Source organism: Salvelinus namaycush, chromosome 4, assembly GCF_016432855.1.
Source record: "Salvelinus namaycush isolate Seneca chromosome 4, SaNama_1.0, whole genome shotgun sequence".
NCBI classification, from domain to species: Eukaryota; Metazoa; Chordata; class Actinopteri; order Salmoniformes; family Salmonidae; genus Salvelinus; species Salvelinus namaycush.
The window spans coordinates 34450129-34469559 of NC_052310.1; the positions used below are offsets into that span (position 1 = coordinate 34450129).

The 19431-nt window shown below is 43.4% G+C and overlaps 1 protein-coding gene across 1 annotated transcript in view; it reads right to left on the reverse strand.

Moving 5' to 3' along the window:
* The window catches only part of LOC120045583 (phosphoinositide 3-kinase adapter protein 1-like), a 34940-nt gene that overhangs the window by 4378 nt on the left and 11131 nt on the right, over positions 1-19431 (reverse strand). Inside the window, exons 5-15 of the mRNA XM_038990484.1 lie at positions 19122-19254; positions 15896-16092; positions 15514-15700; positions 15351-15422; positions 12987-13235; positions 12817-12879; positions 12503-12702; positions 12282-12354; positions 10844-11011; positions 10287-10357; positions 8318-8418 (exon numbers count right to left, since the gene is read on the reverse strand). Coding sequence (XP_038846412.1) covers positions 8318-8418; positions 10287-10357; positions 10844-11011; positions 12282-12354; positions 12503-12702; positions 12817-12879; positions 12987-13235; positions 15351-15422; positions 15514-15700; positions 15896-16092; positions 19122-19254 — 1514 coding nt within the window. The remainder of the gene's footprint in view (positions 1-8317; positions 8419-10286; positions 10358-10843; positions 11012-12281; positions 12355-12502; positions 12703-12816; positions 12880-12986; positions 13236-15350; positions 15423-15513; positions 15701-15895; positions 16093-19121; positions 19255-19431) is intronic.

Genomic DNA, 19431 nt, shown 5'->3' on the forward strand with positions numbered 1-19431 from the left:
CATAGGCTATACATTGTCTCGTTTTCCTATTATTTGACAGCTTACCTGTCGTGTTAGATTAGTTGGATATTTGTTTACATAGCCAGCTAACATGTAGCTTGTTTTGTCCTGTTTCTACCGATGCAATTACTTTGGAAACTGTCCCAGTTTCGCAACTAATCAGATAACATTGGCGAACTCTGTAGTTAGTATGTCAGGCAAGAAAGCAAGAGTTGATTGGAGGAGAGAGAGAGAGTGTGTGTGTGTGTGTGTGTGTGGAATGGGAGGCGTGTAACTCTATCACACAATTTATTAATTTATCCCCTTATTAGGAAGAGAGTATGTGTATGGTTGAGAAAAATAAAGAGGAAGGAAGAGAGACAGTGTGAGGGAGAGAGAAAGTTGATGTTCCTGACTACAATTGTATTCTATTTGTTGCTCTTCTCCTTTTCCTCTGTTACTCTGCTCCTCTAGGTCAGTGAAAGTGAGGGAAGTGATGTGGAGAGTCAGGGCTCAGCAGCAAAAGGCAGGGAGGAAGAGGAGTTAGAGATGATTGGAGGGATAGAGATGTGGAGTGGGAGTGAGGAAAAGGAGAGTGAAGAGGACAGAGAGGAGAGTGGAGGGAGAGGGGACTGGAGGTAGAGAGAAAGAGGAGAGTGAAGAGGGAGAGGAAGAAGCAGAGGGAGATTAGGAAGCAGAGAGAGCGGAGGGGAAGAGGGAGAGCACACCCGAGAGGGGCGTCTACGTCCCACCATTCATCCTTGTACCACACAGCCTGGGCCTAAAGTGACAGTGGCAGGGGTTTTGGAGTTGTTTTTAAAAGTGGTAGGAACTTACAGTTGAAGTCGGAAGTTTACATACACTTAGGTTGGAGTCATTAAAACTTGTTTCTCAACTACTCCACAAATGTGTTGTTAAAAACTATAGTTTTGGCAAGTCGGTTAGGACATCTACTTTGTGCATGACACAAGTCATTTTTCAGCTTGGAAAGCTTGGAAAATTCCAAAAAATTATGTCATGGCTTAAGAAGCTTCTGATAGGCTAATTGACATAATTTGAGTCAATTGGAGGTGTACCTGTGGATGTATTTCAAGGCCTACCTTCAAACTCAGTGCCTCTTTGCTTGACATCAAAATCAAAAGAAATCAGCCAAGACATCAGAAAAAAATGTAGACCTCCACAAGTCTGGGTCATCCTTGGGAGCAATTTCCAAACGCCTGAAGGTACTACATTCATCTGTACAAACAATAGTACACAAGTATAAACACCATGGGACCATGCAGCAGTCATACTGCTCAAGAAGGAGACACGTTCTGTCTCCTAGAGATGAACGTACTTGTCACGTTCCTGACCGGTTTTCTGTTATTTTGTATGTGTTTGACGGTCAGGGCGTGAGTTTGGGTGGGTAGTCTATGTTATGTGTTTCTATGTTTGTTTAAGGGTGACCTGATATGGCTCTCAATTAGAGGCAGGTGGTTTTCATTTCCTCTGATTGAGAGTCATATTAAGGTAGGTGTTTTCACATTGTTTGTTGTGGGTGGTTGTCTCCTGTGTCTGTGTACGTTGCGCCACACGGGACTGTTTTCGGTTTGTTTGTTCGGTTTATGTAGTCTGTTCCTGTTTCATGCGTTCTTCGTTATATGTAAGTTCTTATGTTCAGGTGCGTCTACGTCGTTTGTTGTTTTGTAGTTTGTTAAAGTGTTTTCGTGTTTTTTTCGTCTTGTTCAATAAATCAGTATGTCATATTCCAACGCTGCATTTTGGTTCAATCCCTGCTCCTCCTCTTCGGATGAAGAGGAGGAGGAAAGCCGTTACAGAACCACCCACCACACCAGAACCAAGCAGCATGAATTCGAGCAGTGGCCTGCTACACAGGAATCCTGGACATGGGATGAAGTATTGGAGGGAAAAGGACACTGGGCTCACATTGGGGAATATCGCCGCGCTCGTGAGGAGATGGAAGCAGCGAGAGCCCAGGAGCGGTGGTATGAGGAGGCAGCAAAGAGACGTGGCTGGAAACCGGAGAATGAAGCTCAAAACCGCAGATATGAAGGTACGCGGCTAGCAAGGAAGCCCGAGAAGAAACCCCAAAAATTTCTTGGGGGGGGGGCTAAGAGGTAGTGGGTCTAGGGCAGGTAGGAGACCTGCGCCCACTTCCCAGGCTAACCGTGGAGAGCGGGAGTACGGGCAGACACCGTGTTACGCAGTAGAGCGCACGGTGTCTCCTGTACGTGTGCATAGCCCGGTGCGGGTTATTCCACCTCCCCGCACTGGTAGGGCTAGATTGAGCATTGAGCCAAGTGCCATGAAGCCGGCTCTACATATCTGGCCACCAGTACGTCTCCTTGGGCCGGCTTACATGGCACCAGCCTTACGCATGGTGTCCCCGGTTCGCCTACATAGCCCGGTGCGGGTTATTCCACCTCCCCGCACTGGTCAGGCGACGGGGAGCATACAACCAGGTAAGGTTGGGCAGGCTCAGTGCTCAAGGGAGCCAGTACGCCTACACGGTCCGGTATTTCCGGCGCCACCTTCCCGCCCCAGCCTAGTACCACCAGTGCCTACACCACGCACCAGGCTTCCAGTGCGTTTTCAGAGCCCTGTTCCTCCTCCACGCACTCTCCCTATGGTGCGTGTCTCCAGCCCAGTGCCTCCAGTTCCGGCACCACGCACTAAGCCACCTGTGCGTCTCCAGAGCCCTGTACGCACTGTTCCTTCTCCCCGCACTCGCCCTGAGGTGCGTGCCCTTAGCCCGGTACCACCAGTTCCGGTACCACGCACCAGGCCTATAGTGCGCTTCGAGAGGTCAGTGTGCCCTGTCCCTGCTCCCCGCACTAGCCTGAAGGTGCGTGTCCTTAGCCCGGTGCCTCCAGTTCCGGCACCACGCACCAGGCCTACAGTGCGCCTCATCCGGCCAGAGCCATCCGTCTGCCCAGCGCCATCTGAGCCATCCGTCTCCCCAGCGCCATCTGAGCCATCCGTCTGCCCAGTGCCGTCTGAGCCTTCCGTCTGTCCCGAGCCATTAGAGCCGCCCGTCTGTCCCGAGCCGTCAGAGCCGTTAGTCAGTCAGGAGCCGCTAGAGCCATTCGTCAGTCAGGATCTGCCAGAGCCGCCAACCAGACAGGATCTGCAAGAGCCGCCAACCAGACAGGATCTGCCAGAGCCGCCAACCAGACAGGATCTGCCAGAGCCGCCAACCAGACAGGATCTGCCAGAGCCGCCAACCAGACAGGATCTGCCAGAGCCGCCAACCAGACAGGATCTGCCAGAGCCGTCAGCGAGCCATGAGTGTCCAGAGCCGTCAGCCAGCCATGAGCGTCCAGAGCAGTCAGCCAGCCATGAGCGTCCAGAGCCGTCAGCGAGCCATGAGCGTCCAGAGCCGTCAGCGAGCCATGAGCGTCCAGAGCCGTCAGCCAGCCATGAGCGTCCAGAGCCGTCAGCTAGCCATGAGCGTCCAGAGCCGTCAGCTAGCCATGAGCGTCCAGAGCCGTCAGCTAGCCATGAGCGTCCAGAGCCGTCAGCTAGCCATGAGCGTCCAGAGCCGTCAGCCAGCCATGAGCGTCCAGAGCCGTCAGCCAGCCATGAGCGTCCAGAGCCGTCAGCCAGCCATGAGCGTCCAGAGCCGTCAGCCAGCCATGAGCGTCCAGAGCCGTCAGCCAGCCATGAGCGTCCAGAGCCGTCAGCTAGCCATGAGCGTCCAGAGCCGTCAGCCAGTCATGAGCTGCCCCTCAGCCCAGAGCGGCCATTTATCCAGAACTGCCTCTCAGTCCAGAGCTGTCTCTCTGTCCGGAGCTGCCCTTCAGTCCGGAGTTGCCCCTCTATCCTGAGCTACCTCTCTATCCTGACCTACCTCTCTGTCCTGAGCTATCTCTCTGTCCTGAGCTACCTTATCCCGGTGCTGCCCCTTATATCGACGGTACCCTTTAAATTAAGTGGGTGGAATAGGAGGGTGGTCATTCAGAGGGGGAGACGTAAGCTGGGATTGACTATGGTGGGGTGGGGACCTCGCCCAGAGCCTGAGCCACCACCGTGGTCAGACGCCCACCCAGACCCTCCCCTAGACTTTTGGTGGTGCGTTCGGAGTACGCACCTTGAGGGGGGGGTTATGTCACGTTCCTGACCGGTTTTCTGTTATTTTGTATGTGTTTGACGGTCAGGGCGTGAGTTTGGGTGGGTAGTCTATGTTATGTGTTTCTATGTTTGTTTAAGGGTGACCTGATATGGCTCTCAATTAGAGGCAGGTGGTTTTCATTTCCTCTGATTGAGAGTCATATTAAGGTAGGTGTTTTCACATTGTTTGTTGTGGGTGGTTGTCTCCTGTGTCTGTGTACGTTGCGCCACACGGGACTGTTTTCGGTTTGTTTGTTCGGTTTATGTAGTCTGTTCCTGTTTCATGCGTTCTTCGTTATATGTAAGTTCTTATGTTCAGGTGCGTCTACGTCGTTTGTTGTTTTGTAGTTTGTTAAAGTGTTTTCGTGTTTTTTTCGTCTTGTTCAATAAATCAGTATGTCATATTCCAACGCTGCATTTTGGTTCAATCCCTGCTCCTCCTCTTCGGATGAAGAGGAGGAGGAAAGCCGTTACAGTACTTTGGTGTGAAAAGTGCAAATCAATCCCAGAACAACAGCAAAGGACCTTGTGAAGATGCTGCAGGAAACAGGCACAAAAGTATCTATATCCACAGTAAAACGCGTCCTATATCGACATAACCTGAAAGGCCGCTCAGCAAGGAAGAAGCCACTGCTCCAAAACCGCCATAAAAAAGCCAGACTACGGTTTGCATCTGCACATGGGGACAAAGATCGTACTATTTGGAGAATAGAACTGGTCTGACGAAACAAAAACAGAACTGTTTGACCATAATGACCATCGTTATGTTTGGAGGAAAAAGGGGGAGGCCTGCAAGCCGAAGAATACCATCCCAACCGTGAAGCACGGGGGTGGCAGCATCCTGTTGTGGGGGTGCTTTGCTGCAGGAGGGACTGGTGCACTTCACTAAATAGATGGCATCATGAGGGTGGAAAATTATGTGGATATATTGAAGCAACATCTCAAGACATCAGTCAGGAAGTTAAAGCTTGGTCGCAATGACCCCAAGCATACTTCCAAAGTTGTGGCAAAATGGCTTAAGGACAACAAAGTCAAGGTATTGGAGTGGCCATCACAAAGCCCTGACCTCAATCCCATAGAAAATTTGTGGGCAGAACTGAAAAAGTGTGTGCGAGGAAGGAGACCTACAAACCTGTCTCAGTTACACCAGCTCTGTCAGGAGGAATGGGCCAAAATTCATCCAACTTATTGTGGGAAGCTTGTGGAAGGTTACCCGAAACGTTTGACCCAAGTTAAACAATTTAAAGGCAATGCTACCAAATACTAATTGAGTGTCTATAAACTTCTGACCCACTGGGAATGTGATGAAAGAAATAAGAGCTGAAATAAATCACTCTCTACTATTATTCTGACATTTCACATTCTTAAAATAAAGTGGTGATCCTAACTGACCTAAGACAGGGAATTTTTACTAGGATTAAATGTCAGGAATTGTGAAAAACTGAGTTTAAATATATTTGGTTAAGGTGTATGTAAACTTCCGACTTCAACTGTATGTCTGTTCCAGAGCTTGAGGAGCTATTGAGCTATTACAATGTTGGGTGCACAATGGTGGAAGTATGTGTTTGGGGGATGCTCAACATTTCCATCATAAATGCGTACATTGTGTGGTGGACCCTGCAAGGCCCCTTCCCAGAAACCGCAGGCGCTGGTTCATGAAGGCGTTAAAAATGCAGCCTGGGCATTCACTTTGGGATATGGCTACAGTGGCAGGAAGAGGGGAGCTAAGAGTGTGGCACCAGGGCATGTGGACCGAGTTGTCACTCATTTGAAAGCAGGTGAAGTTTGAAGGTTGCAAGAGAGGTTGTGTGTTGTGCATCCCAAATGGATGCAGGGCAAGGAGTGGGAGATGTTTAGAAACCTCCTTTGGGTGCGCTACGTGTTCTGTGCCACTTTTCAGGATGGGGCCATGCTTCCAGAAGTTCCATGACATGTTGTAGGCTAAATGCAAACACTAAAGTGACAGTGTGAAATATGAATTTGTCCTACGCATCTTTTATTGCCTTTGAACAGTTATGTTTTGTATCTTCTCTCTTTATCTGTCTCTATCTATTACTTGTTGCATCCACTGAATTGTTGTCAAAGTAGGCTACTCTTTCTACATTTTGTGTCAGGCCTGTTCTGTACCTAATCTTATTGAGAGTTTACCTACATTTTGAAATAGTCTCTGAATAGTTGTTTACATTTTTTACATTGTTACAGAAGTAAGAATCGTTGTCAATCAAATAGCCTATTTGAACTATTTTCTGAATATTGTCCTCTGGTCACATTTTGGATAATTGTTTTATTTATATGTAAATAATATTTATAAGTATAGCATATTATACTTGGTACATTTTCAGTGAGTCATTTAGTCACATTTACTTCAATTTAAATACTCTAGGATTATTATTAGTTATTCGGCCTATTTCATGGAGAGTCATATGAGGGCGCAGTGATATTGTTACATTTTGTACTGTTTTCATTTTTTGAATGGCGGTTTGAATTTGAGTTCCATGTCCTACAAGACAGATCGGCTGAGGGACGAGCTTTACGGAGGAGTGACGGAATCTGACGTGAGACCATGGACCAAGGCCTTATGAAGCAAATGTTCATATGAATACAGGGAACATAAAACTAGACAATAAAAGCTTTCTATGAGTAGCCTAATATACAGCAAGTTGTGGTAAAAGCCTTTTGATGTTAAACTCTAACTCAATATACACTGAGTGTACGAAACATCTGCTCTTTCCATTATATAGACTGACCAGGTGAAAGTTATGATCCCTTATTGTTGTCTCTTATTAAATCCACTTCAAATCAATGTAGATATTAAATCCACTTCAAATCAATGTAGATGAAGGGAAGGAAGGAGACAGGTTAAACAAGGATTTTTAAGCCTTGAGACAGTTGAGACATGGATTATGTATGTGTGCCATTCAGAGGGTGAATGGGCAAGACAAAACATAGAAGTGCCTTTGAACAGGGTATGGTAGTAGGTGCCAGGCCCACCGGTTTACGTCAACAACTGCAATGCTGCTGGATTTTTCATACTCAACCGTTTCCTGTGTGTACCAAGAATGGTCCACCACCCAAAGGATGTGGACCTAATATCAGGAAGGTATTCCTCGTGTTTGGTATACTCAGTGTATATCCACCTCTCTACCTTGTGACAAGTTCTCATTTTAGATAATAAAGAAAAAGTTGACATGAATATAGCCTATCTTCAAACTTCAGGTTTCCTCTCTGACAGTGCAGTCATCAGTCAGCGAGTATTTCCTCTTTATCATATCGTCATCTCACTTTTACCACTGTGTATAATGCGCACTGATCTGTTTCTCAAGTTGGCTTGTCTTTTCAATGTGTAATATCCTCAAATAAACTACTGGTTTTCATATGACTCTTTATTGAGCTGCTATCTAGACTACAGCATTAATAAATCACCTTGTAATATTGTAACATTGGTTGTTATACTGCAATATTAGACCATTTGTGATTCTATACTGTCATAATACTCACATTGCTGTGGTACTATGATGGTGAATTTCCGTCTACCTCAGTGTTTTACTCCGGCTCAGGCTTCTTGTTGTCTCACTGGGCCATGGCTCTGGCGGAACTGCTCTAACTTGGAGCCAAGGCAAGGCCTTGGGTACTTTTCAGCTGGTATTTACATAACAATGGCTAGCTGTGAACTTTAACACCTTCTCACAACAGTCTTGAATGTCACACTCTAGATGGAAACACAATAACACTAAAGCTTACATGAACATAAAACACTGTCAGCCCACTGGTGTGGGGGAAAGTCTAATCGGAAAAGCATCATAAGTTGACATACATTTAAGTTACATTTTGTTGTTGATTTCTGTGAGCCGCAAGGCAAGTCTGCTGTTTGTGATGACGGTGTGGCAGGTAGCCTAGTGGTTAGAGTGTTGGGCCAGTAACCGAAAGGTTGCTAGATCGAATCGCTGAGCTGACAAGATACAAATCTGTCGTTCTGCTCCTGAACAAGGCAGTTAACCCACTTTTCCTAGGCTGTCATTGTAAATAAGAATTTGTTCTTAATTGACTTGTCTAGTTAAATAAAGGTAAAATATTACTGATTCTATTTTTAACTCCTGCAATGTTGCCTTTCTGTAATTCCATGTTGCATTACATGCAATTACATTCTGTAATAAAGTTACATCAAGTTTCGGTTATCCTGACACAGGAACGTATGAAAGGGCCTCTCTTATCCAGAGACTGGGCTTACCGGTCTGGGAGTCGTGGAGGGATTCTGGGGGGAGGAAGTAGAGGTGTGGACTCAGCGATCCTTGGGGGTCGTGGAGGAAGAGGGAGGAGGTCAACTGTGTCCTTTCCATGGATCAAATCAATATACAGCATAATTAATAATCAGGTTATCGACAAAAGCGCCATTGACAGAGAACATTGTAAATACATTGACAAGAGTACATTGTAAATAACTACAGTCGTGGCCAAAAGTTTTGAGAATGACACAAATATACATTCACAAAGTTTGCTGCTTCAGTGTCTTTAGATATTTTTGTCAGATGTTACTATGGAATACTGAAGTATAATTACAAGCATTTCATAAGTGTCAGGCTTTTATTGACAATTACATGAAGTTGATGCAAAGAGTCAATATTTGCAGTGTTGACCATTATTTTTCAAGATCTCTGCAATCTGCCCTGGCATGCTGTCAATTAACTTCTGGGCCACATCCTGACTGATGGCAGCCCATTCGTGCATAATCAATGCTTGGAGTTTGTCAGAATTGTGTTTTTGTTTGTCCACCCGCCTCTTGAGGATTGACCACAAATTCTCAATGGGATTAAGGTCTGGGGAGTTTCCTGGCCATGGACCCAAAATAACGATGTTTTCTTCCCCGAGCCACTTAGTTATCACTTTTGTCTAATGGCAAGGTGCTCCATCATGCTGGAAAAGGCATTGTTCGTAACCAAACTGTTCCTGGATGGTTGGGAGAAGTTGCTCTCGGAGGATGTGTAGGTACCATTCTATATTCATGGCTGTGTGCTTAGGCAAAATTGTGAGTGAGGCCACTCCCTTGACTGAGAAGCAACACCACATATGAATGGTCTCAGGATGCTTTACTGTTGGCATGACACAGGACTGATGTTAGCGCTCACCTTGTCTTCTCCGGACAAGCTTTTTTCTGGATGCCCCAAACAAACGGAAAGGGGATTCATCAGAGAAAATGACTTTACCCCAGTCCTCAGCAGTCCAATCCCTGTACCTTTTGCAGAATATCAGTCTGTCCCTGATGTTTTTCCTGGAGAGAAGTGGCTTCTTTACTGGCCTTCTTGACACCAGGCCATCCTCCAAAAGTCTTCGCCTCACTGTGTTTGCAGATGCAATCACACCTGCCTGCTGCCATTCCTGAGCAAGCTCTGTACTGGTGGTGCCCCAATCCCGCAGCTGAATCAACTTTAGGAGACGGTCCTGGTGCTTGCTGGACTTTCTTGGGCTCCCTGAAACCTTCTTCACAACAATTGAACCACTCTCCTTGAAGTTCTTGATGATCCGATAAATGGTTGATTTAGATACTGGCAGCAATATCCTTGCCTGTGAAACCCTTTTTGTGCAAATCAATGATGATGGCACGTGTGTCCTTGCAGGTAACCATGGTTGACAGAGGAAGAACAATGATTTCAAGCACCACCCTCCTTTTGAAGCTTCCAGTCTGTTATTTGAACTCAATCAGCATGACAGAGTGATCTCTCTCACTGATATGATGTCAGCTGGTCCTTTTATGGCAGGGCTGAAATACAGTGGAAATGTTTTTTGGGGATTCAGTTCATTTGCATGGCAAAGAGGGACTTTGCAATTAATTGCAATTCATCTGATCACTCTTCATAACATTCTGGAGTATATGCAAATTGCCATCATACAAACTGAGGCAGTAGAGTTTGTGAAAATTTATATTTGTGTCATTCTCAAAACTTTTGTCCATGACTGTACATGGTGCTTTCCTAAGTATGATTTATAAAAATCAAGATGCTTTAGATCAATTACAAAGGTGTTTATAATGTATTGCTTTTTGCGGTGATTTGACTCAATTGGATTTAATGTCTCTCAGCAACTACATGTAGGAATAAGGATAAGCTATTTAGCTTTGTTGACTAAGCCATGTATTCACAAAGACAGAAATATACCAAAAGCGTGTTGGGTGAACTGGGCTTTGAAGAACAATTTGGCCTTACCTCAAACTCAGGCTCAGTTCCACTGCTGTAGCTAATGTTACTATGTGTGCTGAGTCTGTTACTGCCACTACCTGAGAAAGTAAAAGTAAAAACTATACGCTCAGGAAAGAAACACGACAAGTAAATGTGAAACAATTTCTTGAAGAGTTAAGAGTTAAGAGCCTGTAGTAAGATGTGATGAACTCCCCTCTTCAGACAGTAGGCTTGAGTACACATTATAGCTATAGACGATTGCGACTCAGAGAGAGCAGCTGAGTAAAGCAACAATAATGGGGAGAGAAATGTAGCTACCGGTCTAATCTTTTAGACATAATGACATAGATGATATGGAAATAATCAGAGTTGATCAGCATAACAAATGACCACGTGTTGCAGATTTCATCACCTCTGCGAAGAAAAGTATATTCTATAAGAACTAAAACAGATTTTTGATCAAGACAATCCACACTAACATCATCTTGTAATATATCCAACATCAGAATTACATCAGCTGTCATTTTTGACTGCCATCCTGACATAAGGATCATAGTGACATGAAAATGACAGATAAGACTCACTGGATGTGCTGGAGGTACTGCCAGTCTTCCAAGTGCTTCTCTGGATTGGCCGGGCCACAGGAGGGGTTTCGGCCATGACCTGTGGGGCAGGTTCGTACACAGAACACTCCAAAGCCATGTTGGAGCCCCAGTGAAGGTTCCTCTGCAAAGGGGCGCTTATCTCCAGACCTCACAGGGAAGAGGCCAGATCAACAATAAGCATCAATCATCAACAATAAGCTAAATGTCATATATACAGTACATATATGTTCCAAAGTATTTCCATTTAAGTGTTTTACTGTAACATTATCATGATTTTATACTGGAGAAAAGTATATACGCAACATGTAAAGTTTTATTTCAGTCCCATGTTTCATGAGCTGAAATAAAAGATCCCATATGCACGAAAAGCTTATTTCTCAAAAAAATGTTGCACAAATTAGTTTACATCCCTGTTAGTGAGCATTTTTCATTTGCCAAGGTAATCCATCCACCTGACAGGTGTGGTATATCAATAAGCTGATTAAACAGCATGATCATTACACAGGAGCACATTGTGCTGGGGACAATAAAAGGCTACTTTAACTTCTTCTTTGTATTTTTTTGTACCATCATATTTGAAATGCAAGAGAAAGGCTATAATGTATTACTCCAGCCCAGGTTCAATTTAGATTTTGGCCACTAGATGGCATCAGTGTATATGCACAATTTTAGACTGATCCAATGAACCATTGCATTTCTGTTCAATCAAGACTGCCCAAATGTGCCTAATTTGTTTATTAATAACTTTTCATGTTCAAAATTGTGCACACTCCTCAAACAATAGCATGGTATTCTTTCACTGTAATAGCTACTGGAAATTGGACAGTGCAGTTAGATTAACAAGAATTTAAGCTTTCTGCCAATATCAGATATATCTATGTCCTGGGAAATGTTCTTGTTACTTACAACCTCATGCTAATTGCATTAGCCTACGTTAGCTCAACCGTCCCATGGAAGGGACACCGATCCCGAAGAAGTTTTTAAGTACTTTACACAACTGATCAAATGTGACCACTAATGCTGTCTTATGGACTGACATAATTGTAGGCATAGTCAAAGAGGAAAGGCCAATAAAATAAAAAATGTACACTTCAGTAGCCTGATAAATGAAATGTGCAAAGTTGTCATCAAGGCAAAGGGTGGCTACTTTGAAGAATTTCAAATATAAAATATATTTGGATTTGTTTAACACTTTTTTGGTTACCACATTATTCCATGTGTTATTTCATAGTTTTGATGTCTTCACTATTATTCTACAATGTAGAAAATAGTAAAAAATTAAGAAAAACCCTGGAACAAGTAGGTGTGTCCAAACTTTTGACTGATACTGTAATTGCAGTTGAAGTGACCTATAAAATACAGTATGCTCTTGTCACATGTAGAGGCAAAGTATAGAAGAGTCTCCAAATATGCCTACCAATCTCCTTCCCAAGCTTCTCCCTCTCTTTATGGCGTCTGGAAATGCTGTCTCGTAATCTTTTCAGATTTTCCTGTGACAAAAAAATATTTTCTGAATTCATGGAGGTAGTATTTCAGATAATCATTGTACCCCCAAAAGCTAGGCCCGGGCCACAGAAAATATCTGTTTCTTGTGTTCTGCCAAGAGATATGAGTATTAACTATAATCTACTACTGTACCTGTTGATAGCGCAGAGACTGAGATCTCCTTTCCTGGTCAAACTGCCAGGTCTTGAATTCCTGCACAGCATCATCCACACTCAGGACCCCCGCCTTCACTTTCTCCTGCAAGGCTATGAGCTGCCTCTGGCCTGGGGTCTTCATTCCAGCATAGGGGTCGTTGGAAGAGGAGGTGGCGGCTCTGTCACTCACAGGCCTCACTGGAGGTTTGGAGTCACATACATTGTTTACTAATTAGTGGAGAAGCTGTGATTCAGGGCAATGTGCAATACATAGAAAATAACATCTCAAGTGATGTTCAATTTGATATGTACCTGTGTTTGACGGGATTTCTCTGAGGTTCCTCTGTGGATTTGATTCTTCATTTCCCGAAAACACTGTGAAAAGCATAGTCATTCACCTGGACCTTAAATACACCACTGGTTTGGCGACTTATGCACTAGCTAATAGCTTTGGAGAACACTTGTGCTGTTCAGTCATGTACCTCTTGAGATGTAGGTCTTGGACTCCTCAGGCTCTGAAAACGTCACAGGTCTCGGAATTGGAGCTGGTGGACGGTTTAAAATGTCTGGGATATAGGTCGCATTCTCGTCCACCGTGTCATAGATTTCATCTTGAATACACATGTTGTAAGGGTCTTCCTCCTCAAACCCCTCTGGTTCTTCCACCTGGTCTCCCACCTCTTCATTCGCTGTATGCTCACCAACTTGGGCCACACCTGCATCAGGTTTCCCTTAAAAAGCCACATCATTTGTAAAAAAAAGAGTACGTCCACAAGTCCAATTACAGTACAATGCAGTACAGTATTTTGTAGTGAAGTTTAGACAACTGTTGATTGCCCCTTGAGCCAGATGTGAATGCTCTGGGGACATAAACTTACCCAACCAGTTTAAATACAATGAGAACCCCATCAACCATTGAGGGCCCATAAGCAGACAATTATAGTGCATTCAGATAATATTCAGACACCATCATCAATCTACACTCAATACCCCGTAATGACAAACACAAACAGGTTTTAGAGATTTTTGCAAAGTTAATAAAAATCAAAAACGGATATATCACATTTACATTTAAGTATTCAGACCCTTAACTCAGTACTTTGCTGAAGCACCTTTGGCAGCGATTACAGCGTGGAGTCTTCTTGGGTATGATGCTACAAGCTTGGCACACCTGTATTTGGTGAGTTTCTCTCATTCTTCTCTGCAGATCCTCTCAAGCTCTAGGAGGTTGGATGGGGAGCATCGCTGCACAGCTATTTTCAGGTCTCTCCAGAGATGTTCTATTGGGTTCCATTCTGAGCTTTGGCTGGGCCCCTCAAGGACATAAAGAGACTTGTCCTGAAGCCACTCCTGCATTGTCTTGGCTGTGTGCTTAGGGTCGTTGTCCTGTTGGAAGGTGAACCTTCGCCCCAGTCTGGGGTCCTGAGTGCTCTAGAGCAGGTTTTCATCAAGGATCTGTCTGAACTTTACTCCGTTCATCTCTCCCTCGATCCTGACTAGTCTCCCAGTCCCTGCTGCTAAAAAACATCCCCACAGCATGATGCTGCCAACACCATGCTTGACCGTAGCGATGGTGCCAGGTTTCCTCCAGATGTGGTGCTTCCCATTCAGGCCAAAGAGTTCAATCTTGGTTTCAACAGACCAGAGAATCTTGTTGCTCCATGGTATGAGTCTTTATGTGCCTTTTGGCAAACTCCAAGCAGGCTGTCACGTGCCTTTTACTGAGGAGTGGCTTCCGTCTGGCCACTTTACCATAAAGGCCTGATTGGTGGAGTGCTGCAGAGATGGTTGTCCTTCTGAAAGGTTAGGACAACTCTGGAGCTCTGACAGAGTGACCATCGGGTTCTTGGTCACATCCCTGACCAAGGCCCTTCTCCCCGATTGCTCAGTTTGGCCAGGCGGCCAGCTCTAGGAAGAATCTTAGTGGTTCCAAATTTCTTAGATGAGATAACCTTTCAGAAGGACAACCATCTCTGCAGCTCTCCACCCATCAGGCCTTTATGGTAGAGGGGCCAGACGGAAGCCACTCCTCAGTAAGAGGCACATGACAGCCCGCTTGAAGTTTGCCGAAAGGCACCTAAAGGACTCTCAGACCATGAGAAACAAGATTCTCTGATCTGATGAAACCAAGATTGAACTCTTTGGCCTGAATGCCAAGCGTCACGTCTGGAGGAAACCTGGCACCATCCCTACGGTGAAGCATGGTGGTGGCAGCATCATTCTGTGGGGATATTTTTCAGCGGTAGGTATTGGGAGACTAGTCAGGATCGAGGGAAAGATGAACGGAGCGAAGTACAGAGAGATCCTTGATGAAAACCTGCTCAGGACCTCAGACTGGGGCGAAGGTTCACCTTCCAACAGGACAACAACTCTAAGCACACAGCCAAGACAACGCAGAACTGGCTTCGGGACAAGTCTTTGAATGTCCTTGAGTGGCCTAGCCAGAGCCCGGACTTGAACCTGATTGATACAGGTGTGCAAAGCTTGTCATACCCAAGAAGACTCACGGTTGTAATCTCTGTCAAAAGTGCTTCAACAAAGTACAGAGTAAATCTGAATACCTACGTAAAGTCTGCATACCTACGTAAATGTGATATTTCAGTTTTTTATATGCAAAAATGTATAAAAACCTATTTTTACTTTGTCATTATAGGGCATTGTGTATAGATTGATGAGAGAAAAAAACATTGAATCAATTTTAGAATAAGGCTGTAACGTAACATAATGTGGAAAAAGTCAAGGATTCGGAATACTTTTCGAATGCACTGTTTATTGATATCAAACGATATCAATATCATATTGAATAATCGATATTGGTTCCCACCATTAGTGTTTTGTCAATTTACCTTGAAAAAATGTTCTAAGTATGATTTCTTCTGGGTTATGCGACTCTCTTAATGCCTTCTCCATGTCCTCATCTGAGGGGAATAAATATTCAAAGATAGTAGTAATCCATCATCATCGTCATCATCATCAAAGGGAAATGGTACTTCATGTAATTAATCATACATAGGTCTTCCATGTAGTCTGGGCTTAACCCCATCATGGACTCATAGATGTCTTCTTGGCACCCGGGGTTTAGGGAATACTTCATGATGATATCTCGAGAGGAGTTGGATGTGGACTCGTACACATCCTCATCTTCTTCAGCCGCGATGGACTCTTTGATATGAGACTTCAGCATGTCAGCCGTCTCCTACATACGAGATATCGTGCACATAGTCTTAGTCTTCACTAAAGATATGATTTCACAAAGTTACTACAATAAGAGCCGGTGGCTGTTATTTGAAATCATTGTTGTGCGATCCAGAGCATTTTCCCAAATTGAGATCACACTAGAGAGATACAAGATAAACACATCACTGAATGAATATACTAACAATGGACTTACCACAAAGTCGTCCATGAACTGTCTCAGGTCAGAGAAGCCGCTCCTCTCTGCCAGTGTATTTGGGTAGTCTCCATTCTTATTCATCACGCTGTAGGCCTGCAAGGCACCTGGACACTGTAGCAGGACTGTGGTAAGCTTCTTCAGGCCATACTTTGCAGCAAAATGAAGCAGAGTGGGAAGCTCCTGCTTTCGCTGATCTGAGTGACAAAAACAGACAACTGTGATCTATTCCACTTGTTATGAATGTTCTTGAAGACTCAAAACCTTCAGGATATAAGTTGAACTTGATAAAAAAAGAAATGTTCCCAAAAAAGAAATGTTCCCAATTCACCTAGAACACAGAATGTATTGACCTTTTTAGGACCTTGGCTCATATCTCTGGATGTCAACAAAACTCAATGGGGATAAGATTCTTGGACTCTTAGATAAAAAAATGTGGACATCATTTGATGGCATTTTTGAATGTCCAGATAACATTTTTGGGTGACCAGTGGCCATGTCCCACATCACATTTTTGGATGTGCCAGATAAAAAATGTGGATGATTACAGCAGGTGAATGGTAGTTCATCGGTCATATGAAAAAAATCACATTTTGGCAACTTATTTTTCTTGAAGTGTCCCATTTATCCAATTTCGTAACCATAACTGTCTGCTTTAGGATGGATTTATATACGTTTGACTATGAACTAAGATGACTGTCAGAGTAAATTTAACGTCACAATCTGTAATTAATTTAAGGCATAATCTGTAAAAGTTCCTGTAATTAAATGACAATGCTAAAGAATTAAATAAGAAAATAACTTATACATGGCTTTTGGGCTTGCTTACTACAACTGTACTACACTGTCATAACCCAAATTGCAAGATTGTTTTTCTTCATTCTTTATGTTTTAGTGTCTTTTGATTCTCAATATAAAGGGAATTTCAATCAACCCCCTATTTTTAAATGGAATTGACCCCAACTCTGCTTAGAGCCACTGTCTGTATTTTTTCCCCATAAAAAAAAGCAAAAACAGTTGCACCTTTCTGAAATAATTCCCTATTTCTTCTAAAATAAGTTGAAATTAAAATAATAAAATGTCTCCACTCATTGTTATTGGATTTCAACATTGCAGAGCAAATTACATTGTTGTTAACTTAAGTTATTAAAACAACTAGCATGAAAAAAAAGGACTAGCCAAGATAACTGCCAATAAATGCTTCTTGTGAGCTTGATGCATCTTTCTACTGGAAATTTGTGCCACTCTCCAGCAGCAAACATATCTAATTATTCAATGTTTGAGGGGTGCCCTCCACCAACTGTTGTTTTCAGCTCTCGCCATAGGTTATGTATGTGATTCAGATCTAGACTCTTTGCTGACCACTCCAGAACAGTCCAGCGTTTCTTTTTTTAACAATTCCAGCATGCGTTTGATGTGTTTTGGGGTTGTTATCCTGCTGGAAGACCCACAACCTTCAACAGAGACAGTTTGCAGACATGAATTGAACATTGCACTCCAAAACAATTTTTTACGCTGCTGCTACTCTCTGTTTATCATATATGCATAGTCACTTTAACTATACATTCATGTACATACTACCTCAATTGGGCCGACCAACCAGTGCTCCCGCACATTGGCAAACCGGGCTATCTGCATTGTGTCCCGCCACCCACCACCCGCCAACCCCTCTTTTTACCCTACTGCTACTCTCTGTTCATCATATATGCATAGTCACTTTAACCATATCTACATGTACATACTACCTCAATCAGCCTGACTAACCGGTGTCTGTATGTAGCCTCGCTACTTTTATAGCCTCGCTACTGTATATAGCCTATCTTTTAACTGTTGTTTTATTTCTTTACTTACCTATTGTTCACCTAATACCTTTTTTGCACTATTGGTTAGAGCCTGTAAGTAAGCATTTCCCTGTAAGGTCTACTACACCTGTTGTATTCGGCGCATGTGACAAATAAACTTTGATTTGATTTGATAATCTGATGATTTCATGATGTCTTGCACACATTCAAGACTTACAGTACCAGAGGCAGCAAAGCAACGCCACAGCATTATCGAACTTCCCCCATGTTTGATTGTAGGGTAGGTCTTCTTTTCTTTGAATGCTTCATTTTGCTGTTGATATACAAATCATAGAGACTCCACTGCTGAAGGAGACACAAGAAAGCCTGATTGAACTTCTCAAAAACCCACCTAAACAAGCCTAAATCCTGGGGAACATGTTCTGTGGACCAATGAAATGAAATTAGAGCTCTTTGGCAATACAGATCAGTGCTGTGTTTCCTGACAAACAAATTAAGCATTCAAAGAAAATAACAACCTCCCTGCAGTCAAATATGGGGAGGTTTAATAATGCTTTGCTGGGTTGCTTTGCTGCCTCTGGTACTGGGAGCCTTGAATGCGTGCAAGACATCATGAAATCATCAGATTATCAGGTGTTTTGGAGTCCAATGTTCAACCCGGTGTCCAAAAACTGGGTCCCCATTGAAGGTTATGGGTCTTCCAGCAGGAAAACGACCCCAAACACACATCAGAAAGCACCCAGGAATGATTCCGTAAGAGATGCTGGACTGTTTTGGAGTGTCCAGCGAAGAGTCCAGATCTGAATCACATCCAAAACTTATGGCGAGATCTGAAAACAGCAGTTGGTGGAGGGCACCCTTTAAACATTGAAGAATTAGAGCAGTTTGTTGCTAAAAAGTGGGCCAAATTGCCAGTGGAAAGCTGCAGTAAACAAGAAGCATTTGTCTGTATTTATCTTGGCCAAAAGCTGTGCTAGCTCCTGGGTGGCAATAATTTTGGCAATGCCATTTATCTTTATTTTCTCAATTAAAATAGTAAACTTAAGTTTTAAAAAAATGCAATATTGAAAATCCAATTACAAGATCTGATGGCCAAATGCTTAAATGTCAAATTATTTTATAAGAAATAGGGGAAAGTGCAATGGTGCCAATATATTCGGCCGCAACTGTATCACTTGATTTGAAATAATATGATTTTATAAAATGCCTAACTGAGATTAGTTGAATTGTTTGAGGAACTCCCTTTACTCTCTTGTGAAAAATCTACAACAATGTAGTGTTTCTAGTATTCACTAGAAACTAGCTAGCACATTGTTTTTCCTTACAACAAAAACACGCATAGCAGTTTCAATAGAACTGTTAGTGTGTAGACAAGCAAATGTATCATTCCATTATATTTTCTGGTCAAAATGTAAAGCACTTACATGCAGCCATATTGTCTTTCTCGATCTGTCTGATTCCAAACACATGAAGTTCACTTGCAGGAATCCTGCCTTTTAACGAGTCTGTCAGCATATTGTCAAGTGACTCTGTGGCATTGGATGTGATATTGAATGCCTAGAAACATAGAAATGAACAACACACTATTGATGGAAATAGAATATGTTCTAAAGAATTTAAATATACATGTTTTTTAGGTTTCCTTGAAGCTTTAGTCTGTGTGAAATGCAATGTAGCCTCCAATGAAAATGTAGACATTTGACATAACTGCAGGCAACAGGAGATGGCCTCTTA